At 36.0% G+C, this 27,190-nt stretch overlaps 1 protein-coding gene across 10 annotated transcripts in view; it reads left to right on the forward strand.

The window, feature by feature from the left end:
• Positions 1 to 27,190, forward strand: part of SCMH1 (Scm polycomb group protein homolog 1) — a 137,205-nt gene that overhangs the window by 44,173 nt on the left and 65,842 nt on the right. For 5 of the 10 annotated variants that reach the window (XM_037032488.1, XM_037032489.1, XM_037032480.1 and 2 more), the window contains 3 exons: positions 196 to 219; positions 9,144 to 9,214; positions 19,217 to 19,451. In XM_037032488.1, coding sequence (XP_036888383.1) covers positions 196 to 219; positions 9,144 to 9,214; positions 19,217 to 19,451 — 330 coding nt within the window. Of the gene's footprint in view, positions 1 to 195; positions 220 to 1,361; positions 1,559 to 8,099; positions 8,243 to 9,143; positions 9,215 to 15,044; positions 15,112 to 19,216; positions 19,452 to 27,190 lie in introns of those variants that run through there. The other 5 variants (XM_037032483.1, XM_037032484.1, XM_037032485.1 and 2 more) reach the window with 5 other exon arrangements.

Consider the following 27,190-nt stretch of genomic DNA (forward strand, 5'->3'; position numbering starts at 1 on the left):
TAAGAGTTTAGGCTTAGGAGTTAGGCAGAATTGGGGTGTACTTCCACAACTATTACTACTGAACTTAATGTCTTTTAAAATGAGAGAATTAGACTAGACAAATTCTTAAGCCCTTGTTTTCCCCAGATTTTCACCTTTCTGTCATTTCGGTATGTTTGTCATAATGACTTATGCTGTGACATTTCTCTTTAATAGAAGCTACTGACATCCTGGAGCTAGGTAAGATATTTTTCTTGTATTTCTGTTAAATAAGGGGAATTACTAAGCCAGGAATTTGATATAACTAGGAAAAGAATTCCATGTGTCTGTCTCATAGACTAGTGAATCCCGTGCTCTTGTCTGCCTGATGAGCCCCTGTAGTTCATCTCGGTTGCTCTGTCAGATTCTCCTTATCAGGGGGCCACAGGCCAAGCTAAGAAAAAGGGAGGGGGGGAATTTAATTACATAGAGTACAGAGAGGATGGAAACTGAACCAAACTGGAAATAACTTCTCAATTTATTAAATCCAGAATTAAAGCCAGCCCCCACCATCCATAATTCAGGATTTGGTGGGATTCTCCCAAAGTAAATGTTTTTTTATTTGAGAGATATTGAACTGAAATTAAACCTAAAGATTTTCTAAATTGTTTAACTAAATAAACACTAAAATATTAAAGTATCAAATAACAACAGTCAGACTAATACTGCATTTGGTTTTCGTCCCTGCATGGTACTTTGAGAAGTAAAACTAATATTGGTATTTCTTGATGAGCTTTCAGGGTCCCTATATAAAAATCATTCTTAACTTCTTAGGGTTCTTTTTTTTAAAAGATTTTATTTATTTGTCTTTAGAGGGGAAGGGAAGGAAAGGAGAGAAGGAGAGAACTATCAATGTATGGTTGCCTCATGTGAGTCCCCTGCTGGGAACTGGCCTGCAACCCAGGCATGTGCCCTGACGGGAATCGAACCTTGATCATGTGGTTCGAAGGCCCGCATTCAATGCACTGAACTCCACCAGCCAGGGCAACTTCTTAGGGTTCTTTAAAACTTTTCTACATGGTACATGAATATTGATAGTCTGATGCATTTATAAATTTTTGTTTGAGTATTTTTACATCTTTTGTTACTACGACTTCATGTGGTTAGCTCTGTTATTATCATTGCCTATTTGCTTCCTCTGCCTATTTTTTCAGCAACATATTGCCTTCATTGCCCACTGACAAAGAAAATAATGTAAGGTAGTAGAATACTAGACTAGACTAGGAGCCAGAACTTCTAGGTTCTTTGGAAACCAACTCTACCACTTAGTGACTTGGTGATTCTGATCCTTAGTTTTCTGACTTAGCACACAGGGATAATAATCCATTCTGCCTACTTAACAGGGTTGTTAAGAAGATTGCATGATCTAATGGATGTGAAAACATCTTAAAAACTCAAATACTTTTCACCTTTGGAGGATTGTTATTTTCATCCTGTTCAGCGAATATCCTCAGACTTTAAGTCAAATTTTGTGACATTCTTTGAAGTGAAGCATTCTGTGAATGTGAGCTGAAGAAATGAATGAAATGAAATAATGCAGGTAAAGGGCCTGGCACTTGATAAACGATAAATGATAGTCACTTTTTATTATTCTTTAAAACTTTCCTCAAGCATTCTAAGGTGTTAGAAAAACAGGACTAAGTATCAGACAGGCCTTAGTTCAAATTCCTATTCCCCACTTCCCAGTTTTGTTACTTCAGGAAAATTACTTAATCTTTTTGAGCCCAATTCCTTATCTTTAAAATGGGAACAAAACCTACTTTTCAGGTTATGATGAACGTGGGAGATACTGAACATACAATGGTATGGTGCAGGCACACGGAAGGCACTCGGCGATAGCTGTGGTTTGGGCTGCTTATGATGATAACAATTATGGTTCAGTGACAACATAAGGTATATTATAAACAATATATTTTGTTGACAGGGAATTGTGAAAAGTAGATTCTCAGTTGAACATAAAGTGTATAAACTGATATAAAACTTTGAAAGTGTATTTCTCCTTGTGGGAGTAGGGGTAGTATGGCTAGGTATATCCTCTGATAAATTAATTCTACATCTTTCCTTTTGCCCATCAGGCATAAAGAGCAGCCCCAAATATCAAACTGAAATAAAATTCAATAGACTTTTAGGATCTCAGAATTTGAAGAGGCCTTAAAATAATCTAATTTGGCCCAGCATTTTTTAAAATCTGGTATTTTGAATTGCTTACGAATTATCTTGTATTGAACTCCTCATAGTCACTGGGAACTTCTTCCCCAGGCAACTAATATTATATTTAGACAGATAATTATTGGGTCAATATATGTTTCTTTGTAAATTCTGTTAGTCGTACTTATAACTTTTAGGGCTGCATTGAGTGGTTTTACCTAGTTTTTCACACACTGGCCTCTAATTAATTAGGAGGCAGCTTTGGGGACTGCCTTCTCACCACCACTCTACTTTCCCGGCTCAGACCAGCATAGTCTCACACCTAGGTGTTAGAACAGCTTCCTAACTAGTCTTCCTGCCTCCAGCCTTACCCTCCTCTGGCTCAGACCAGCATAGTCTCACACCTAGGTGTTAGAACAGCTTCCTAACTAGTCTTCCTGCCTCCAGCCTTACCCTCCTCCGGGCCATCTGCACACTGCAGACAGAATAACTCTCCCCAACCCTTCAGCGCTTCCTCTTTTTAATGTGGTGTATGAGGCTGTCTGATACCCAAATACTGCTTTTCTCTACAGCCTCTCTTCTAAACTGTTTCTTTAAACTTCACCCAGTAGCCATACCAAAAGATTCAGTTTTTAGAACTGCTTTTCCTCACTTCTGGGCCTTTATACATGCTTTTTTTTCTTTCTGGAAAAGAAAACAATTTTCTCTTTGATTCCCACATTACTTCCTGTGGGAATCCTTTCACAATCCCTCTAGGTGCTCCTATATAGCACACTTGACTCCAAGCATAGCATTTATCACAGTTTATAGTAGTTGACTGTTTGGGCTCTGTCCCTCACTGGACAGAAGCTCCGTGAGAGCAAAAATAGTATTTTCATTATGATTGTATCTTCAGCACCCACACACTATAAATATTTGTTAGATGGATGAAAACTTTGATTCCTTATTCATGCTAAATGTTTATTGTTCCTTCAGCTGGCTCTTGGGTGACATGGTTTTGTGTTCCTTTATCATTTAGGTCATCATTTAGGTTTTGGTTTGTTCTATCCCTCTCAAACTATAGCTCCCAGAACTAAACTTAATATTTTAGAAGTGAATTTACTAGTCCAGAAAAGAGTAGGACTATTGCTTGCTTCCCTTCATTCACTAAACTTTCATTTAGCCTGTTTTAAGTTTCAGACACTGTGTTAAACAGTGATGATTTTTTAAAAATTAATAAAAGATAGCCCCATCCTTACATAAATAATTATGATGATATAATGTGGTGAACATGAAAATAAAGGTGCTAACATGTTATAGGAGAGAGGGAAATGGATGGATTTGTTCTGGGAAGACAGGTAAAGTCAGAAATCCTTTTTTTAAATTTGGTGTTTTATTTTTAGATGATCCATTATCAAATATCAAGCTATTGATCTAAAAGCCCTATGGACACTGTGTATATTAAAAACTTAGCTTTGGACATTTTAAAATAACTGGCTTTTATTCATGCTGAATGTGCCACAACTTATTAATCATTTGAAAGTGCCAAGAAAGCATAAGGTTGAGGGTATGACTTATTAAAAGGACTTGCTCTATCAGATATTTAAATTAGTTATGAAATTATAAGAAACAAAGTATTCCTGGTGCTGGAATAGACTGACTAGTGAGAAGAACAGAATGTGGAGTCTGGAAATAGATCCAAGTGTATATAAGAAATCAGCATATGATCAAGGTGGCATTTTAAATCAGTGGGCAAGGTGATTTAGTCAGTAAGTGATGTTGAAGCACATTTATTGAGTAAAGATGAAAGGGAAAGCTCTACGTTGGCCTCATTTGTCTCACAAAATAAATTACAAATAGATCAAACATTTAGATGTGAAAAAATGAAACCTGAGAAATTCTAGAAGTAAATATGGGTGAATATTTTATAATTCTGAAGTGAGGAAAGAGGATATAAAAACCAGAAACTATTTTTTAACAGGGGCTGAGAAATTTAAGGGCAAATCCTATGACACTGACACAAATGTCTTCAACATATATGACAGAGGACTAATACCTTTAATATACAAAGAACTCTTAGAATCTGAGTAAGCAGAAGACTAACTCAGTGAAAAATGGAAAAAATAAAATACAAATTGACTATAAGCCTAAAAAGATCTTCAACTTTATTAGTAATCGAAGAATTACAAGTAACAGCATAAGAGCATTTTGTCTTTTTTCACTAAGATTTATCAGAATTATAGGAATGGTTAAGACAGTTGTGGCAAGGAACATAGTTTTAAGTACTATTGGCAAGCATTATATTGTATCAAAATATAAAATGTTATGTTTTGTCCATTGATATCACTGTTGGGAATTAACCCTAAGGAGTTCATCTTAAAAGTGGTAAAAGATATGTGCACCAACACTAGATACTCGTCAAAAATTAGAAAACAATTAAATGGCCAATATTATTTAACAGATACTGTTGTTATGTAAATTATGGTACATATAAACAATGGAATACTTTTCAGACAGTAATCTTGGAGTAGAATTTATGGTCTAAAGACTATGAGTGTCTCTATTGTTTTTAGAAATTTGGGTTGCACACTTTAGGTGGAATGAAGTGCAGTTCTTGTAGAGGAATGTGGCCACAACAGTGGCCAGCGTGCGTGGAGATGCCTGACGTAACTGTGTGGAGTTAGGAGCATTTGAGAGATTTAGGACATGTGTAGAAAGATTAGATGTATGTCTAGCGTCAGTGGGTAGAGGTTAAAAGAAAATAGACTTTGGCTGACTGTAAGGGTAAAGTCTGTGCTTTTGTACCGCTAAACAATAGCAAATAATGAGTTTCTCATCATTGGAAGTATTGGAGTAGATGCTGGAGGAACCTTTCAGGTCTTAATTTTCATATCACCTCATCAAGATTCCTTCTTGACCATCCTGCCTCAATTAGAACACAGAGTGTTGGCATTCTCTTTCCTCTTACTTTGCTTTATTATTTCTTTACTTGAAAGGGGCCAGAAATTGTATAATTATTATCCTCGGTCTTTGTTGCCCTCTGGACCAAATGATATATATTTGTTTATTTATTGCCTCTCTTCCCCTTATAACATGAGCTTTATGTGGGCAAAGAGTTTGGTTGTTTTATTCTTTGCTATATATCTATCACCAGTGCCTAGAACCAGGCTTGGCATATAGTAGGTGCTCAATAAATAATTATTGAATGAATGACTATTGGAGAAAGGGATTCATGCATTCAACTAGGTTGATCTCTTGTGCTTTATGTTTTGGGGGGATCTTGTTTTATAATAATAAATATAATTTTGTTGTGTGCATTACAGTTTATAAAACATTTTCATTAGTATTATTCAGTAATATAAATGAGATGTCTGGCTTTTTCCCATCCATAAGGTTGCAGCTCAGATACTTTCTTTGTAGGACATCTGTCCATAACTTTGCCATCTAAGATAGTTCTCAGCCTCTATGCATCACACCTCATATTTTATTTCCTTCAAGCTTTTCTCACTTACTACCTTATTTATTTGTTTATGTGTTAATTGTGTCTCATCATACACCAGAATATGAATTCCATGAGGGCAGGTACCTTCTGTCTTATTCTAACACTTAGAATTTGGCACATAGAGGATACTGAAACATAAGTTGAATGAATAATTGAAGCCACTCTGTAAACTTTAAAATGTTATATTAGTTAGTGTTAATCTTCACAATAATTTTTGACCCCAAGCATGAATTAGTTTTCCCTGTTCTGCATTCACATGGCAACCTGTACTATCTCATTAACATAAATTTACTGTAATTATACCACATTATTTGTGTATTATTCATATAGCTCTGCTTATGTTTAGACTATAAGCTCCATGAACTTAGGAACTATGTCTATCTTGTTCCCTTAACAGTTAACACAGTGTTTTTGCACTTGGAAGTTTAATCAATATTCATTGAATGAATGAGTGTATGTAGTCTTGTGCAATATGTATTTTCTCCATCTTTAGATGAATCAACTGATACTTGGAAGGATTAAGTAATTTATCCAAGATAGTTATTTGTAGAAACAAGACTTTAACTGACATATTCTTGCTCTCAATATCATATTCTTTCAACTATAGTAGTAATTTATAGATGCAAGTGTTAACCATAATTACCTAATGAGCCATTTAAGATTTTGTTTATTTATTTATTTATTTGTTTGTTTTTAGAGAAAGGTGAAGGGAGGGAGATAGAGGGAGAGAAACATCAATATGTGAGAGATACATTGATTGGTTGCCTCTCATACACCTCAACTGGAGACCTGACCCACAGCCTATGTGCCCTGACTGGGAATTGAACCAGCAACCTTTCGGTTTGCAACCTTTCAGCACTCAGTCCACTGAGCCACACCAGCCAGGGCGAGCCTTTGAAAATACAGATTCTCAGACCACACTCAGAGCCTACTGAATGAGATCTTCTTAAGATGGGGCCCAGAACTCTGCTTAAAGAAATAAGAAAATTATTCAGGAGATTCTGATGATAGGCAACATTTGGGAATCAAGGATAATAGCTAAGGATTGGCAAGCTGGTCAGATCTAGCCTGCTGCTTATTTTTGTAAAGTTTTAGTGGAACACAGTCATGCTCATTAATTTACATATTGTCTGTGGCTATTTTCACACTACATTACAAAGTTGAGTTTGTGACAGAGACTGTATGGCTCACAAAGCAGAAAATTTTTACTGTCTGGTCCTTTACAGAGAGTTTGCCACCCCTGATATATTTATACTTTGCTGCCTGTCCTATTTCTGTTGTGGCTATTTTAGTGCTTGGAGATGTGGTAGACATATTTGTTTCCATTGTGGACATCACAGTAGGTGCCCGCATATTCTTACAAATTAACTTATTTTGTAATTGTCTTGACAATATGGGACTAAGCCGTAGGTAGCCTAAAAGTCAGATATAAGAAAAATGCTAAACTATGTATGGTTCAAGCCAGACAGCCCTCACAGTGGGTGAACTGCTTTTAATGAAAAGATTCCTTTTCATTCAGTTGATGATAGGGTGTTCCCTAAATGGTGGCAGATGTGAGGTTTCTTGCCTGTATAACAGGGATTGATTACCATAACTGATCTGAAATTAATATCCTTATTATTTTGGTACCCCTGATGCTACCATAGTTCTTCAAACCAAAGTCTCTTGGGTGCTTTAAGTCAGAACTCAAGCTAATACAAGCAATTACCCAGCACCGACCAAACCTCTAGACCTGCATTGCCTAGTATAGTAGCTGTTAGACATATGTATGTATTTAAATGTAAATTACTTAAGATTAAATAAAGTTTAAAATTTAGTTTTCTTATTTACACTAGTCATATTTCCAAGACGTATTATTCAACTGAATCTTTATTTATGGAATAATTTGTAATGTTTCCATTCTCTTTTTTAAAAAGATTTTATTTATATAATTTTTTAGAGAGGGGTAGAGAGGGAGAAAAACATCATGTGTGGCTGCCTCTTATGCACTCCCTGCTGGAGGACCTGGCCCACAACCCCAACTGGGAGTTGAACCAGTGACCATTTGGTTCACAGGCCTGCACTCAGTCCACTGAGCTACACCAGCCAGGGCATGCTTTCTTTTTCTAACAGCCAATAGTGATTAAATCTATTCAGTCCTTGTGTTAGGGCCATCTCAGCTAAGAACAAACTTTATTAAATTCTGATAAGCTCTTTAAATCTTGACTCCAGGAAATATCCATCTCATTTACCCTATGGACCAACTGTCTCTTCATGATGATTAATCATTGACCAGTTCATGAAATGGCTTAGAGACTGAGATTTCTAGCCAAATCTATTTGGCTTGGTAAATGGTGGTGGGAAAGGGACCAGTTTTAAAACAAAAGTTATAAAGTCAGTAGAATATATAGTCTTGGCATCATCTTTGAAGTTATTTAGATTTCATCATTCAGTAACTCATTTTTATTCCCAGCATCTAGTGCTTTTTGCATGGCCCAAAGTGGCTCTGTGCTGCTCCACTGCAGAGGAAACTTCAAGAAATGCTGGTTTGCTACAGTGTTTTAGCTTGTGAGCATCTCTGGGATCTTCCCTGCTCCGTCATGGGGGCTCCTCTAGGTGGGTATGAGGGGGAGATTGGTAACTGGTCTAACTTTTAATAAAGAACTTGGTAATCTTTTGTGATCCAATAAAATATGTATTCAACAGCCCGTCCCTTAAAATGTTTTCCCTGGTCCCAGGATAGTGTCACTTTAAAGATTGTTCCCCTGATGCAGTGTTCCTTAAACTTTAAGAGGCCCTAAGACCACTTCAGCAGGCTAAAAGACTCTGTGGACACCCACCCCCCTCAATTGATTCTTAGATACCATCGTCAGAAATGCTACGTAGGACCTACTTTTCTCTAAATTACCAGACCTTTGTCATTTTGCACCTGAGAGCCATGCAGCATAGGCAGGGATGGGAGGAGGGTAGAGGTGGAGGAGAGAAAGCCAGTTTCTAAACTGAGGATTCATGTATAATTTCACTAATTCTGGCTTTTTCTGCTCTCAAATCCTCTTACCTAATGTTTCCAGATTATATATATTTGAGCTGAAAAGGGATACAACCATATTGTGTGTTAAATGCCATCTCTGTGGCAATAAGGGACCTCTCCAGGAGTCAGATTGTTCAAAAGGAATCTCCTCATCCATTTTCTACCTGTTCTGTTTTCCACAAGCTTCTTGGGCACTTCTTTGAGACAGTGGTATATATTCCTTTGGCATTTGGGGTCACTTTAGTAACTAACATGAACAACACCTCAGGTCATCTTTAGACCATGGTTTAAAAACATGGATCTAAAATGATCCACTCAGGTCACCTTGGTTCCTCACCCTAATATTCCTTTGAGCCCAAACAGGGAAAGGTAAGTTTTATTACACTCCAAACCAGTCTGAAAATAGCCAAATATTTAGAGTAGTTTACATCCTGAAAGCATTTTTAAAGAAATTGACTGTGATAGAGATTTCTGTTTCCTTTACAGGTCATTTTACCTGGGACAAATACCTAAAAGAAACATGTTCAGTCCCAGCGCCTGTCCATTGCTTCAAGCAGGTAATTGATTCTCAACATCCTTAGTAGGTTGGAGGCAGATAGGCTTTTTCTGGTCCTTAGACAAGCAAAGCAAAACATGAGGTTGGAACTGTTGGGTTTCTCACTTGAAGGCCCTGTAACGAAATTCTAGGGAAAAATGCAACTCAAGACTCACTATGAGTTTTGACAGCATACATTCTCCTCAACTTCATTCCAAATAACACCTTTTCCTTCTTTACCTCCTTGAAGATATTCTGTATTTCTGAAAACAATAATTTTTACTATAGCTCTTAGATTAGACAGATGTGATACATTGTTATAGCCCTTAGTTCTTGAAAGTAGAGCAGTGTTTGTTTCTCTGTACTCAACACCCCTGCCACAGTCATCTCTTTCCATAAAAATACTGGCACTGAGTCCTGTGGAGCAAGGGAGTATTCTAGGAGTTCATCAGAGGTCATTCAGAGCTTCCCACTTAGGATTAAATGCCTCACAAAATGCATAGATGATGTTGACTATATCAGTACATAGTAAGGCTAATAAACAAAGATGTGTACTGCTGCTAAACAGCCAAACATTAGGAAGTTATGTACATTCTTCTTCCTTTAGTATTCAGGGGTTATTTTCTCAAATTGTCAACATATTTGAGTTTGAATTTTGTCTATGCTCTAAATAAAGAAAAAATTCAGGACTTCTGCTCATTCTAAATAGTAGGGACTAAATTCATATTCCCACCTAAAAAATAAAAAAGACAAACTATATTAAACAGTGGTTTTTAAATTACTGAAAATCAAGCAACCAAGCACAGTGAGTGCACTCTGAGAGATGGATAACAAATAAGCTGAGCCCCTTATGACTTCCCGGCTTAGTGCCTTAAGAGAGTGTTGAGACATGGCCCAGAGAAGGGAAACCAAGGTTGAGCCCGTCACACTCCCTAATTTGAGGATATGGATCTGAGAGACTAAGGAAACCAAGGTGGCTAGAATTTGCAGGACACAGTGACACAGAGGAGAGAGCTGCACAAAAAGAAAACAGCAGAGTTCTCCCTTCCAAGTATTCAGCAAAGTACAGTATAATTGTTCAGTGTATGCATGTGAAGGAACTACCCAAACCCAAGGGAAAAACCATCTGAAAGGTTTAAATGGAATAGAGTCTGGCACTCACAGTGGGCTGGGAATACTGCCTGATCCCACCAACTAGACTGGAAAATCTCAATTCATGTGGTATTGGGTCAAATACTCAGGAAACTCTTGCTCAGTAGTGGTAAATAATTAGCCTTAATGTGAGTACTGTTCTGGGCCTGCCTAGCAAATCATAAAGCAAAACTCAAAATGATCAAACCAGTTCCAAGTAAAAGAATGGAGAGTCATATACCATACTGACATTGTCTGTATTAATATGAAAGTACATTTCAGATCAAAGAATATTGCCAGGGAAAGAGAAGGTATTTTATGCTAAGGGATCAGATTCCTCAGATCACAGGTGGCAAACACAAGGCCCACAGCCAGAATCCAGCCCTCCACCTTGTTTTATCTGGACTGGCACCTTGTTTCTACCCAGTGGCAGCTAAGAAGTAGTTACACTTATACAGTCCTAAAATTACATTCAGTCCTTTGAAGGCAACCACAAGGCTGATGTGGTCCCCAGTAAAAAGAAGTTTGACACCCCTGCCTTAGATGAAGCAAAAAATGATGAGACATAAATAAACCTAAAATTTATAGCCAGACTTTAAATACTCTATGACTAAAGAACAAATAGACATAAAATAAACAAGTATGTAGTACACTTAACAGTATCAACTGACTTGACCTCATTGATACTCTTTAATTACAGTAGAATATGCATTCTTTTCAGTTGTACACACAACATTTACCAGGTTAGACCATATTCTGGACCATAAAATAAGGCTTGATAAATTTAAAAGGCTTTAAATAATACAAAGTATGTTCTCTGATACATTGGAATAAATTAAAAATCAATAGCAAAAAGCTACCTTGAAGATCTCCAAACATTTGGAACCCAGTATCACATTCCTAAATATCTTCAACTAAATGAAAATGAAAGCAGAGCATTTAAGAATCTGTGGTATGCTTCCAAAGCAATTTTTAGAGGGAAATATATAGCTCTAAACACTTACATTAGAAAAGAAGAAAAGTTTCACTTAGTGAAACTTTGACCTCAACTTCTACTTTAAAAAACTAGGAAAAAAGGACAAGGTAACCCCAGAGTAGCTTAGAAAAGGAAATAGAGCATAAATCAATCCCATAAAAAACAGAAAAGTAAAAATCATTGAAACCAAAAGCTGGTATTTTGCTTTGACATAAACCTCTGGTTAGAATGATCAAGAATAAGAAGAGAGAAAATATAAATTACTGACATCAGAACTAAAGGAGGTAACATCACTGTTAATTCTATAGATATTAAAGAGATTTAAAGCAATATTATGAACAAATTTATACCCCTGACTTTGACCACTAAGATGAAATGGATAATTTGACGAACGACAAAATTTACCAAGCTCACTTAAGAAGATAGGAAATGTGAGTAGCTCTATTTCTGCCACAGAAATCTAATTTTAGAAATTTAATTCCAGACCTAGATGACTCCACCAGTGAATTGTTACAAACATTTAAGGAAAAAATAATGCAAATTCTGCAGACTCTTTCAAAAATTTAAGAGAAGAGAATACCTCCCCTTTCATTGTAGGAAGCAAGCATTATTCTGATACCAAAACCAGGCAGACACATTGGTAGAAAACTACAAAATGACATCCCACGTGAAAATAAATATAAAAATTCTAAAAAATTTTTAAGGAAATTGAACCTAACAATATATTTAAAAAATTCACAAACAAGCAGGGTTTAATTTTAAGAATGCAAGCAAGATTGATTTAACATTCAAAAATTGACCAGTGTAATTCATTCACCACATGAACACACTAATGAAGGAAAAATATGATAATCTAAATAGATTATCTGCATTTCCAATGCAGAAAAAACATTGGACAAAATCCAGTGTCCATGGCTAATGATAATAATAATACCTCACAGCAGACAAGAAGGTAATTTTCTAAATCCTAAACTGCAAAGAGCACCTATGAAAAAAATCTACAGATAACGTCACATTAAATGCTTTTTCCTTAAGGTCAGAAACAAGACAAGAATGTCTGCTCTTGCCACAGCTATTCATCATTGTACTACCAATGTGACCAGGCCAAATAAAAGAAAGAAAAGGGATCCAGACTGAAAGACTAGAACAAAAACCAAAGAAAAATATATGGGAAGACTGTCTGCATTTAATCATGGCAAGGTTATGGAGCATAATATTATCATGAACTACTGATGAAAATGTAAAATAGTTCAATTACTTTGAAAAATACTTTGGCAGAAAAACTTTAACATATTACTGAGCAAAAATAAAAATCATTAAATTAACTAGTAACTAGTAATTACACCCTAAACTTGTAAAAAGTATTTATACCTCAGTACTAAAGCCAGTGTTTTACTCAGTGGTAAAAAATAACTCAATAAAGTTATAATAGAAGAGAAATTCCCACTTACATAGCAGCAAAAATTAATATTTATGAATGAATTAACAAATATGCAAAACTTATATAAAGAAAACTTCAGAAAACAGCTTAGTAAAAGCATGATCTATTAAAAATTCATAAAGTAAACTTTTTCAAAATTAAGAACTTCTGTTCTTCAAAAGACATTGATAAAAGAATGACAATGTAAGCCACAAACTTGGAGAAAATGTTGGCACATCACATAGCTGACAGCAGTACTCCAAAATGATCTATTGATTTGACATGATTTCTGTCAAAGTCCCAGATGCCTGTTTTGCAGGAATTGACAAATTGACTCTAAAATTCATATGGAAATACAAGGGACCCAAAATAGCCTAAACAATCTTGAAAAAAAAAGAGAGTAAAGGTAGAGGATTCACATTTCTTGATTTCAAAATTTAGAACAAAGCTATAATACTCAAGACATTGTGGTACTGACATAAAGATAGACATGTAGACTAGCGGATTAGATTTGAGGGCCCAGAGATAAATCCATACACTTAAGCTCATTGATTCTGGACAAAGATGCCAAGGTAGTTCAGTGGGATTTTTAACAACTAATCTGGGGACAACTGGATATCCACATACAGAAGAATAAAGTTGGGTCCCATCTCCACACCATATACAAAAATTAACTCCAAGTGCATGATAGACCTAAATGTAAAAGCTAAAACTATGAACCTCTTAGAAGAAAACAGAGGAGTACATCTCAGATTAGGCAATGGTCTCCTAGATATGGCACCAAAACCACAAACAACAGAGGAAAAACTAGATAGACAAAATTAAAAGCTTTTATATTTCCAAAGACACTATCAAGAAAGTGAATGGGAATACAGACTGGTACAGCCATGGTGGAAAACAGTATGGAATTTCCTCAGAAAACTAAAAATGGAACTGCCTTTTGACTCTGCAATTTCACTGCTGGGGTTCTATCCTAAGAACCCTGAAACACCAATCCAAAGGAAACTATGCACCCCAATGTTCATAGCAGCACAATTTACAATAGCCAAGTGCTGGATGTAACCTAAGTGCCCATCAGTAAATAAATGGATCAAAAAGCGATGGTACATTTACACAGTGGAATACTACACAGCAGAAAGAGGGAGCTCCTACCCTTCGCAACAGCATGGATGGAACTGGAGAGCATTATGCTAAGTGAAATATGCCAGGCAATAAGGGACAAATACCGTATGATCTCACCTTTAACTGGAACCTGATCAACAAGAAAAAAGCAAGCAAAATATAACCAGAGACATTGAAATTAAGAACAGTCTGACAGTAACCAGAGGGGAGGTGGGAGGGGATAAAGGGGGGAAGGGGTGAAGGGTTTTCAGGAACAACTATAAAGGACACATGAACAAAAATCAAGAGGGGGGTGGAAACAAGTGAGGGAGGTGGGGGATGTCTGGGGTTGTGGGGGCAGTGGTGGGGTTTAATGCAGACAACTGTACTTGAGCAACAATAAAATAATTTTTTAAAAAATGAGAAAAAGAAAGTGAAAAGGCAACCCACATATTAGGAGAAAATACTTAGAAATCATGTATCTAATTAAAAAAAAAACTTGTGTCCAGAAGATAGGAAGAACTCTTACCGCAAATAACCTAAGATTTAAATAGGCAAAGAATTAGAGTATTACATATTTCCCCATATATATACTTACAGCCAACAAGCACATAAAAGATGTTTAGAATCATTAGTCCTTAGGGAAATGCAAATCAACTGCAATGAGATATTACTTCACATCTACTAGGATAGCTGAAATCAAAAAAGCAGGCAATTACAAATGTTGCTGAGGATGTGGAGAAATTGGAACCCTCATATAGAGCTGGTGAGATTGTAAAATGCTGTAGGCACTTTAGAAAACAGTTTGAAATTTACTCAAAAGAAAATTACCACATGACCCAGCGATCTCATGTTTAGGCATGCACCTAAGAGAGAGAAGTGGAAACAAGCACACAGAAACTTATACACAGATGTTCCCACCATCATTAGACATAATAACCAAAAAGAGGAAACAACCCAAATGTCCATTAACTGGTAAATGGATAAGCAAAATTAGTATATCCACATAATGGAATGTTATTCAGCAAAGGAAATGAATGAAGTACTGATATACACTACAGATTAATGACTTTTAGGGATTGGGCTGAGGGGAGAATGGGGAGAGAAGGCTAGGGGGTATGGGGTTTGGGGGGAGGGGATACAAAGATTTATATATGTATGTTCATAAAAGATTTATTTGTAATAGTGAAAAACTGGAAACACCAAATGTTCATCAACATGATATACTACTCAGGAATCAAAAGAAGTGGATTATTGAAGCATTCAACAATGTGGATGAATGTCATAATAGGTATGCTGAATATTAATATCTATCAAAAACGCTATAGCCAACATCACACTTTGATGAGAAGCTGGAAGCTTTACCACGAACATCAGAAAGAAAGCAAGGATGTTTCTCTCACCACTCCTTTTCAGCATCGTATTGGAAGTCCTAGCTAATGCAATAAAACGAGAAAATAAAATAAAAGGTACATAGACCAGGAAGGAAGAAATACATCTCTATTTGCTCATGACATGATTGTCTATGTAGAAAATCTAAAAGAATCTACAAAAAAATTCTAGAACTAATAAGCAATTATAGCAAGGTTGCCAGATATAAGGTTAATATACCAGAGTCTATTGTTTTTTCTATATATTACCAATTAAAAAGTGGAATTTGAAATTAAAAACTACCTCCAAAATGAAATACTTAGGTATAAATCTAACAAAATATGTATAAAATTTATCTGAGGAAAACTACGTAACTCTGATGAACAAAACCAAAGAGGAATTTAAAATTGGAGAGATAGTCCATAACCAAGAAAAGGAAAAAATTTGTTTTTTGTAACAAATGTCGGTATTGTAAAAATGTCAGTTCTTCCCAACTTGGTCTATAGATTCATCGCAAGCTTAATCAGAATTTCAGCAAGTTATTCTGTGGCTATTGACAAATTGATTCTAATTTATATGGAGAGGCAAAAGATCCGGAATAGCCAACACAATATTGAAGGAAAACAAAGTTTGAAGACTGATACTATCCAAATGCAAGACTTGCTGTGTAGCTACAGTAATCAAGACAGTGTGGCATCAGTGAGAGAATAGATGGATGACCAGTGAAGCAGAATAGAGAGCCCCAGAATAGTCCCACATAAATATAGTCAACTGATCTCTGACAGAGGAGCGAAGGCAATACAGTGGAACAAGGTAGTCTTTTTAACAAATGGTGGTAAAACAACTGGACAGCCACAGCCAAAAAAGACTCTAGACACATACCCTATTCTCTTCACAAAAATAATTCAAAATGGGCTACTATAAGATAAGAGAAAAACAAGATGAGCTTTGCTGAAGTGGTGACTCTTTAGATCCAACACAAAGGCATGATCCATGAAAGAAATAGTGGATAAGCTGGACTTCATTAAAATTAAAAGCTTCTGCTCAGCAAAAGACACTATCAAGTGAATGAGAAGACAAGCTACAGACTAGGAGAAAATATGTAGAAAAGACATCTGCTAAAGGACTTTTATACAAAATATACAAAGAACACTGAAAAACTCAAAAATAAGAAAACCAAGAACTTAATTTAAAAATGGGCCAAAGATCTTAGATACTTTACACACACACACACACACACACAAAGATATGCAGATGACAAAAAAGCATATGAAAAAATGTTCCAAATACAAGTTAAATACCACTACACACCTATTAGAATGGTGAAAATCCAGAACATTGACTCCAAATGCTAGCAAGGATACAGAGAAATAGTAATTCTCACTCATTGTGGGAATGCAAAAGGGTACAGCTATTTTGTAAGATAAGTTAATGATTTTCCTTATTTTTTAAAGGATTTTATTTATTTATTTTTAGAGAGAGGGGAAAGGAGGGAGAAAACAAGGGGAAGAAACATCAATATGTGGTTGCCTCTCGTGTGCCCCCTACTGGGGACCTGGCCCACAACCCAGGCATGTGCCCTGACTGGCAACCCAACCAGTGGCCTTTTGGTTCACAGGCCAGCACTCAATCCACTGAGCCACAAAAAGCCAGGGCCAAGTTGGTCATTTCTTACAAAACTAAATATATTCTTACCATATGATATAGCAATCATATTCCTTAATGTTTACCCAAAGGAACTGAAAACTTATGCCCACACAAAAACCTGAACATGGATGTTTATTGCAGCTTTGTTCATAATTACTAAAACTTGGAAGCAACCAAGATGTCCTTCATTAGGTGAATGAATAAATAAACTATGGTATAGCCAGAGGAAGGATTATTATTCAGCCCTAAAGAGAAATGAACTATCAAGCCATAAAAAGACATAGAGGAAACTTAAATGCATATTATGAAGGAAAGAAGCCAATTTGAAAAGTCTCTATACTGTATGATTTAAACTATACAAGGGGGGGGTCGCAGAAAAAAACCCATAGTTATCTTCTGGCAGGTGATGAGTACAGGCTTTCCCCTCTAGGTGAGTGTTCTAGGAACCCATCTGTGTCAGTGTACCAGCTGGTGGTGTTGTGAGGGGCTGTGTTTGGCGTCATTATATTTTTTTGAAGACTCAACATGTTTGCCCATTTCATGATGGTTATTTATGAGTGTGCCTGCCCACACTACACTGAGTATTCAGCACTTCTTGACCAAAAATGGCATGACCACCATATTCCACCCTCCGTATTCACCCCATCTCACCCCAAGCAACTTCTTTGTTTCCTCGAGTGAAAAAAAGTCCTCAAAGGAAACATTTTGCCAATGTGGAAGAGGCGAGACAAAAAGTAGCAGAAGAACTGAAAGGCATCAAAATTGATGAGTTCAAAAACTGTGCTGAGCAGTGGAAAAAACATCTCAATAGGTGTATCACATCAAGTAGGGAGGACTTTGAAGGTGACTGAAGTTTAAACATGTAAATACACAATCTTTTATAAAGAAATTCTGGGGTGTTTTTGGGTCCCCCTTCATATGACATTCTGGAAAAGGCAAATTATGGAGACAGTGAAATGATCACTAGTGGCAAGTGGTTGACTTGGGGAGGGATGAATAGACAGACTACAGAGTATTTTTAGGTGGGTGAAACTTTCGTATGATACTCTAATGGTTAGTATGTGTTATTACACATTTGTCCAAATGCAATGTACAACACCAAGAAAGAACCCTAGTGTAAACTGTGGATTTTAAAGAATTTTGATGTACCAATGTAGGTTCATCAATATAACAAATGTAACACTGTGGCAGGGGACACTGATAAAAGGAGGGATGATGCATACGTGGGGGCAAGGTGTCCTTGAGAAACTCTGTATCTTCCTCTCAGTTTTGTTGTCAACCTAAAACTGCTCTTCAAAATTCTTTTAAAAAATTAATTTTTTTAAAGATTTTATTTATTTATCTTAGAGGGGAAGGGAAGGAGAGAGAGAGAGAAATATCAATGTATGGTTGCCTCCCATGTGTCCCCTGCTGGGAACCGGGAACTGGCCTGCAACCCAGGCATGTGCCCTGACTGGGAATCGAACTGCGATCCTCTGGTTCGCAGGCCTGCGCTCAATCCACTGAGCTACACCAGCCAGGGCTGAAAAAAATTAATTTTTGATACATTTAATAATATGGGTGAATATCAGCATAGTTATGCTGAGTGAAAGAAGCTAGATCAAAACAAACATGTATATTCTCTGTTGTTCTATTTAAGACTAGAAAATGCAAACCAAACTACAGTGATAGAAAGTAGATCAATGATTGCTCACTAACAGTGGTCTTGGAAGGGCTAGACAGAAGGATTATAAAGAGACATGAGAGAACTTGCATATGTTCATCTTCTAGATTGTGGTGATGGTTTCAAAGCTATGTATAAAATGGCATCATGGATGAATACATATGCCAAGATTTACCAAAGTGCATATTATATATCAATTAGAACTTAAAACTGTTTTTAAAGGTATGAATTTGATGCATTAAGTTAATGTCAAAACAAGAAAAAAATTGACCCTCAATAGATTGTCTGTATGCTAGACATACAAAGTAATATACTAAGATGCTTCATGAAGAGACACTTAGGATATGATAGGTATATAGGATGATTTCTGTAAAGAAAGCATTGTGAATACCTAGAGGATTAGGGAATTGGAGAAGACAGAATGAGAAGGCATTTAAGTAAGGACTTTTTGAGGCACTGTTGTCCTTTTCTTACTGGTGTGAGTCAGTATTTGATGCTTCACTGGAAAGTAATTTTTCCCCTTCATCCTACTTCCAGTGTTTCTTTTCCATGTAACTCTTCCTAAGTATTAGGAAATAATTCAGTGTTTTGTCCCTGACTCAGCTGTAACCACTTTGAGTCCAAAGCATACATTCTCAGGTTTCATCTCTTAACATCCTTACTGAATATGCCATTTGCCTTAGTCTGCCTAATCCCCATGGCTTGTTCTCCTCAGTCCTACACACCTCCAAGCAACGAGTTCAAGATCAGCATGAAACTGGAGGCACAGGACCCCAGGAACACCACATCCACCTGTATCGCCACAGTAGTTGGACTGACAGGTGCCCGCCTCCGCCTTCGCCTTGACGGTAGTGACAACAAGAATGATTTCTGGCGGCTGGTTGACTCAGCTGAAATCCAGCCTATTGGGAACTGTGAAAAGAATGGGGGTATGCTGCAGCCCCCTCTGGGTGAGTAACTAAGTCCAGCCCACCGTAACCAATGAACTATCTTCCCAAAATTGTACATCCCATTATAGGAAAGCCTAGGGTTTTCTGCCTACCTCTTCTTTTTCATATGATTCCTCCCCCACAAAAAAGCCCACCCAAAATAAAATGAGCTATAAAATCTGAACATCTCCATTTCTACATTAGTTATAATATTCAAGCATCTCTCAAATGCCCCTTTTTCTAACAAAAAGAAAAAACACACTCTTCTTCCTTCTTTGTAAGTTCCCATTTACCCTGATAGAGTGGAAGGAGGTCATGCCATTTAATCTGCCTCAAAAACCATAGAGCTTTTATGAAATCCTACAATAATAACAAGAAGTAAGGGGAAAATCTCTTAGTAGGAAGGATGACTATTTCAAGCTTCCCTTATCTCCTTTACCCTAAATGCTCACTTGGTCCTAGGAATTTTCTCACACTCAATTAATTATTCAGTAAAATGCATTATTTTACTTAAACTAATAACCCTACCAGATTTTCTCATCAAGATCAGATTGGCCTTTTTTTTTGTCTTAGTATGCCTGAGAGATATAGCCTATCTCTTCAGTTATTATGAATCATTATTGCAGTGAGTCTCCATGGAGGATAGAGAGATGGGCTATGTGGTGTGGACTGTGTTCCCACCGGGAGGCTGTGCTAGATTAATTGAGCATCAGAAAACATGTATTGTTTGAAAGCATTCTCCAGGTTGTTATTTAGCATTTTCCCCCATTAAAAATTATTTGTAATGTAAAATTTCAAACATATACAAAGGTATTAATAGCGCTGTGAGTGTCCATGTATCCTTTATCCTTGATAATTAACACACAGTCAGTCTTGTTTTATCTATATCTTTACACATTCCCTGCCCTCTTGTGCCCAGTTGCCCAAATACAGTATCATTTGTTCATTAAATATTTAGTATGTATTTCCCATAGGCAGCAGTTTTAAATACAACTGTAATAGCATCAGATGTAAATAAACTAATGATAATTTTTAATATCAACAAATTTTTATTCAGTGTTTAAATTTTCCCTCTTCTCTCTCTCTTTCTCTCTCTCTCTCTCTCTCTCTCTCTATTACAATTTCTTTGAATCAGGATCCAGATAAAATACACATATTGCAGTTGGTTGATATGTCCCTTAAGAGTCTTTTAATCTTTGAGTTCTCCTCTTTTAATTTTTTCTTGTAATTTATTTGCTGAAAACCTAAGTCATTTTGCTGATTATACCTCATAGTATCATTTAACGTGTTCTTCTATCCTCTTTCCTGGAAATTGTTAGCTAGATCTAGAGACTTGATCATGTTTAGGATCAGTTTTTTCCTGAGAATATTTCATAGGCTGTCGTGTTTACTTCTATAGGAAGTACATGTAGTATGATTTTCTCTCATTTTTATAATGTAGCAGTCAGGGACTGACAGATTTTCTTAACAGGTCAGATGGTAAATCTTGCAGGCTTATGGGCCATAGGTTCTCTATTGTAGCTACTCAACTCTATCTTTGCAATGGGAAAGCAGCCATGGATAATACATGAACAAACGGACAAAGCTATGTTCCAGTAACACTTTATTTTCAAAATGGGTGGTGTGGGCAGCCTGCTGGCTATAGTTTGCTGACCTCTGATTTAGATTCATCAATGTATTATGCTTGTAAAATGGGGAATTTTAATCTTATCATTTCATCCATGTAAATTAAGTGGAATATGCCTATTAAAATAAACTTTCATCAACTATTTCATTATTCTTAGGCACAGTTCATGTAAGAAGGATGGATTAATGCTTGATTCTTTTCTTTCTTTACCAGTTTTCAAAATAATTGCTTTCCTGATATCCTCCAAAAAATATTTAAGAAGGGTTTTGTTGTTGTTGTTTAGTATCAAAACTCAAGGATTCATACATATTTGATGTTTTTCACTTCCTTTCACTAATTGTTTATTGAATTGTCCCATCTTTGGCCTCCTAAGAGCCTCATCAAGTTGTCTCCTGGCTCTTAATTATTTGATAGCTTTCTTGGATTTTTGAAATTTCAAAATGCTTTTTGCTCATCTTACACATTTTTTGGCTCAAATAAGGAATCAGCTATTTCTTTTAGCTGCCCTAGGCTCTTTTTAGTGTTTAGATACCATAATCTGAGCACTAGAGTGCTCAGTGCTATTGAGTTGGTCGTTCTTTTTTGATCTTTTTAGTGTAGAGAGGTAGGAACATCTTTTTTTTTATTAAGATAAAAAGTCATTAGTTTATAGTGATACTTTGTACTAAAATGCAGGACAGTGGTGTTTTTACTGATTTCATCTTAGATGTTTAAATCTGTATCTCCTTTGTACCACAGCAAAACTCTAGTTTTCCATGTCACTAAAATTAATTCATTTGCTTTATCCTACAATACACATACAACAGTCTCAGGATAACTGTCAACACTACTACCATTATGACAACTAAACAGTGTTTGAATTATTTACAATATTTTGCTTCACCTCAGGGGATGTCTGATAATGTTATAAGGTCATTTGAATTAGTTTCTCTCTGGGTGGTAGTGCTACTAACTTGATATAAACTTAGATTCACTTGTTTCATTTTACTTTTGATTTTTAAAGATTGCTTTAAAAAAATTTTCTTTATAGATACATACATAATGTACATTGTTTTTAAAGTGAAATCTGTAAAACCAAGCATTTTCAGAGAAATCCCCTTCATCCTGTTCCTTTCCTTTGTCCTAGGTAACCACTTTCTTTTACTTTTATAGTTTATGCTCCATTTTTTTAAATATAAACAAATATATCTGTGTGTGTATCAGTATGTACATATATAGATATGTATCCTCTACCTTATAGAAACTACAGCATACTATACATACTTTTCTCATTAATTATATGTCCTAAATGACTTCTTACTAGTATGGAGGTTTTCGTCAATCCTTTTTATAGCTGCATGGTACTGAATTATTCTCAACCTACTTTATGAATCACTGTTTAGAAGTACCTTGAGAGGCTATTAAAAATATAAGGTCCCAGAGATAATGGTGACCACCTAAATCAAAAGTTTACCATAAATTCTTCAGAAATATACAGATCAAAAAGGAGAGTAAATCAAACCACCCACAACTTGTGTCTAAACATAACCAAGAATATCACAAATTTCAATTACATGTTCACATATTCACTGGTGCCATAGCAGTGGAACTTGCTGGAAATTTGCCCTTAGGGTGTGTGGGAAAACTGTTACAGAGAGGTGTCTCTCTGGAGAAACTCTGCTCCAAGCCCACTTCAGGTGAGGGAGAGAGGTGCTGCTGCTGCTGGCTACTGGTTACTGCTTGTTCCGGGCACTGCGGGAAGTGGGCCGCAGAGAAGACGGGAGTGCTGCAGGAGCCTGCCAGGCGAAACACAGGAACCGGAAAGGAAACCTCTTTTCCTCTGTAATAACTTTAGATGGTATCAGAGAATATCACTTAAAACTGATAAACCAAATAGTAGAAGCACACTTGAGGAAAAAGAATTAAGGAAATCATAGAATATGTTAATATAAAGGTAACCACTAAAACAAAACTTCCTAAATACCAAAGGAACAAAAAGATCAACAAAAGACCACACAGTGAAAGAAATAAACTAATTACAGAAAACACAGGAAATAAAACAGAATTGAGACCAAATGTGTAATTTATATGAATAAATGTAATTGCTTTTAACTCAACTCTTAAAATAATTTTTAGATTAGTGCTCAAAGTCAAGCCCAACTTAATACTACAAGTAGAAGACATACCTAAAGGAAAGTGAATCAGAAAAGCTTAAAGTAAAATTATATCAAGGGTACACCAAGGAAATTCAAGTGAACAGTAGCAGAGGTTATAATTCTGGTATTAGACAAGGTAGAATTCAGACCAAGATGTATTAAACAAGACAGAGAAGCAACTTTATAATGGTTAGAGATTTCATAATTCACAGTACAAGTATAATAGTTAAAAATACTTCAGTATCAAATTACAAATCATCTGTCTCACAAAATAGAAATTATGGTAGGTACAAAGACAGACACACTAGTAGGAGATTGAACACATCTCTCTTTAGGTAAGACAGTCTAAGAGGGCAAAAAGGAAAGGTATTTGAAGACTAATGAATAAGGTAGATTGTGTGTGTGTGTATACATACCAAGTTTTATACCCTGCCAAATACCCTTTCTATTTGAAATTTAGAACTCTTTAAACAACTCTTGCTCAAAAAAGGTGAATATAAATCAAAATTGTAAAATTCCTAAAACATAATGATAATAAAAATCGTGTGTCCAAATTTTGAGATACAGTCAAAGCAGTGGTTGGAAGAAAATGTGTAGCCATAAATATTTGAAATCAATAAAAATGAAAGGATAAAAATTTAAAGATTTTAATTCCCAAGTCAAAAAGCTAGGAAAAGAATCACAATACAAAGAAAAGACAAAAGAAGAAGAAAAATAAAGATAAAAACAAATTAATGAAGTAGAAAATAGAAAAGCAATAAGTCACAACACCAATCCATTGGGGAAAAAATTAACAAAATACACAAACACTAGTTAGCCTAATAAAAAAGGAATAAGCACAGATACACAAAAGTAGAAATGACCAAGAGGAAATAGCTCTAAATAAATTTGAAAGGCTAAAAGAAATGGGAAAATTCCATCTTTCCAAATTGATCCAGTAGCATTACAATGTTTTAATGAATTCAAAGAACTGTACCTATAAAAAAGCACCACATACTTATTTTACAAGGAAATACTACAAAAACTTAGCGATCAGATAATTCCAATGCTACTTTAGTTGTCATAGGTCAGTGACACCAACAGAACTTTTTGTGTTGATGGACACATTTTGTATCTGTGTTGTCCCGTATGGCAGTCACGAGCCACATATGGCCGTTGGGCATTTGAAATGTGGCTACTGCAACTAAAGAACTGAATTTTTAATTTTATTTAATTGTAATTTAAAACTTAAAAGCCTCTATGGCTGGTGGCCATTGTACCTAGACGGTGCAGCTCTGGACTATTGGAAAAGTAGGAAAATATCCAAATACTTTTTATGAGGCAGGTAAAACTTTTATATCTAAATTTGATTTAAATGCATACACACAGAGTCATGTATGAACATTGTTATAAAAATCCTAATAAAATATTAGGAATTAGAATTCAACATGCTAAAACAATCTATCATGGCAAAGTATGTTTTTCTGGGGTTGAAAAGAAGATTAAACTTTAGAAAAGTCATAAATGGGATTTACCATATCAAGATAAGGAAGAAGGTCATATGAACTTTGACAAAATTCAGCACACTACTAAAGAGTCAGGTTTTCCAGTTTCAAAACTTTTACTGCAAAGCCATGGCACTTAAGATATGTGGTACTGACAGAAATACAGACTTCCAGATAAGTGGATTCGGTTTGAGAGTCTAGAAGTAAACCCGTACAGTTATGCCTGACTGATTTTCAACAACAGTGCCAAGGGGAGTCGGCGGGGTTGTCAGCAACTGATGGTGGGAAAACTGGTTATCCACATGTGTAGAATGAAGTTGGACCCTACATTCACACTGTGTATAAAAGTTAAGTTACAACTAGACAATAGACCTCAGTTTAAGAGCTAAATCTATAAAACTCTTAGAAGAAAACATAGGAGTAAATCTCAGATTAGTCAATAGTTTCTTAGATATGGCACCAAAAGCATAAAGGCAGAAAATAAATTAGTTTCCAGGCACTGGGAAGAAGGGAGAAATGGATTGGCTGCTGGTAGATGTGGGTTTCTTTTTGGAAGAGTGATTAAAATATCCTACAGCTGGATAAAATAGTTTTTGTACAACTCTAAAACTCACTGAGTCATAAACTTAAAAGTATAATTTTTATGGAATGTGAATTATATCTCACTAAAACTGTTATTTTTTAAATCATATAGTGTTGGGAAAACTGGATATCCCATGTTCAAGAATAAAGTTAAGGACTTTTACCCTACACTATATACAATAATAAACTCAAAATGGGTCAAAGGCTAGAATGTAGGAGCTAAAACTTAGAAAACTCTTAGAAGAGTGAAAAGCTTAATGATTTTGCAACTGGATTTGGCAATGATTTCTTAGATATGACAGCAAAAGCACAAGCAACAAAAGAAAAAATAGTTAAATTAGACTATCAAAATTTAAAACTTTTTGTTCATCAAAGGACACTATCAACAAAATGAAAAGGGAACTTACACAATGGGAGAAAATATTTGCAAATTACATATCCGTAAGGGGTTAGTATCCAGAATACCTGTATTTTAAAAACTCCTTCAACACAAAATAGAATACTCATTTAAAAATGGGCCCTAACTGGTGTAGCTCAGTGGATTGGGCGTGGGCTGCAAACCAAAGGGTCACTGGTTTGATTCCCAGTCAGGGCACATGCCTGGGTTGTGGGCCAAGTCCCCAGTAGGGGCACATGAGAGGCAGCCACACATTGATATTTCTCTGACTCTCTCCTTTCCTTCCCCTCCTTCTAAAAATAAATAAAATCTTTTTAAAAAATGGGCAAAGGACCTGAATAGACATTTCTCTAAAGAAGATATGTACCTAAAAAGGGCTTAATATCCAAAATTTATAAAGAACTTAAACAACTAAACATCAAATCAAACAATTTAATTTAAAAATGGACAAAGGATCTGAATAGACACTCCGGCAAAGAGGACATGCAGATGGCTAATAGACATGAAAATTTGCTCAGTGTCATTAATCATCAGAGAAATGCAAATTAAAACCACAATGGGATAACACCTCACACCAGTCAGAATGGCTATCATCAATAAGTCAACAAGTGAGTGCTAGTGAGGATGTGGAGGAATGGGAACCCTTGTGCACATAGTTGGTGGGAATGTAGATTGATGTTCCCCTCCCAAAATTTAAAATGTAGAAAGCAGTATGGAGTTCCCTAAAAAATTTTTAAATGGAACTGCCTTAAAACCCAACTATTATACTTATGGGAATATATTCAAAAAAAGCTGAAATGCTAATTTGAAAGAATAGATGCACCCTTGTGTTCATTGCAGCATTATTTGTAGTAGCCAAGATTCAGAGGTAGCCCAAGTGCCCATGATTAGATGAGTGGATGAAAACACTATGGCACGGTACCCTGGCTGGTGTGCCTTAGTTGGTTGGAGCATCATCCTGTAAACCAAAAGGTCACAGGTTCAATTCCTGGTCAGGGCATATGCCTAGGTTGCAGGTTCAGTCCCAGGTCAGAAGTGTATGAGAGACCACTGATTGATGTTTCTCTCTCACATCCATGTTGCTGTCCCTCCCTCCCCCTCTTTGAAATCAATGAGCATGTCTTCAGGTAAGCATTAAAAAAGTAAATTAAAAAAAAACCCTGTGGTATAGTTACACAATGGAATACTACTCACCATGATAAAAAAAGAAATCCTACCTTTTGCGGCAGTAGCTCCAATCCCACCTCTCCAGTAGCTGGACCTGGAGAGTATTATGCTAAGTGAAATAAGCTGGTCACAGAAAGACAAATAGCATATGATTTCACTTACATGTAGAATCTAATGAACAAAATTTAAAAAGTAGAAAGAGGCTGATAGATATAGAGAATAGACTGACAGCTGTCAGAGGGAAAGGGAGGGAGAGAAGGCGAAGGGATTAAGCAAAAAAAAAGAAACAAAACCTCAGAGACACAGACAACAGTATAGTGACTACCAGAGGAAAAAGGAAGTGTGGGGAGTTAGAAGAGCGTATAGGG

This window comes from Sturnira hondurensis, unplaced genomic scaffold (assembly GCF_014824575.4).
Source record: "Sturnira hondurensis isolate 20B ecotype Veracruz unplaced genomic scaffold, ASM1482457v3 Scaffold0021490, whole genome shotgun sequence".
Taxonomy (NCBI): Eukaryota; Metazoa; Chordata; class Mammalia; order Chiroptera; family Phyllostomidae; genus Sturnira; species Sturnira hondurensis.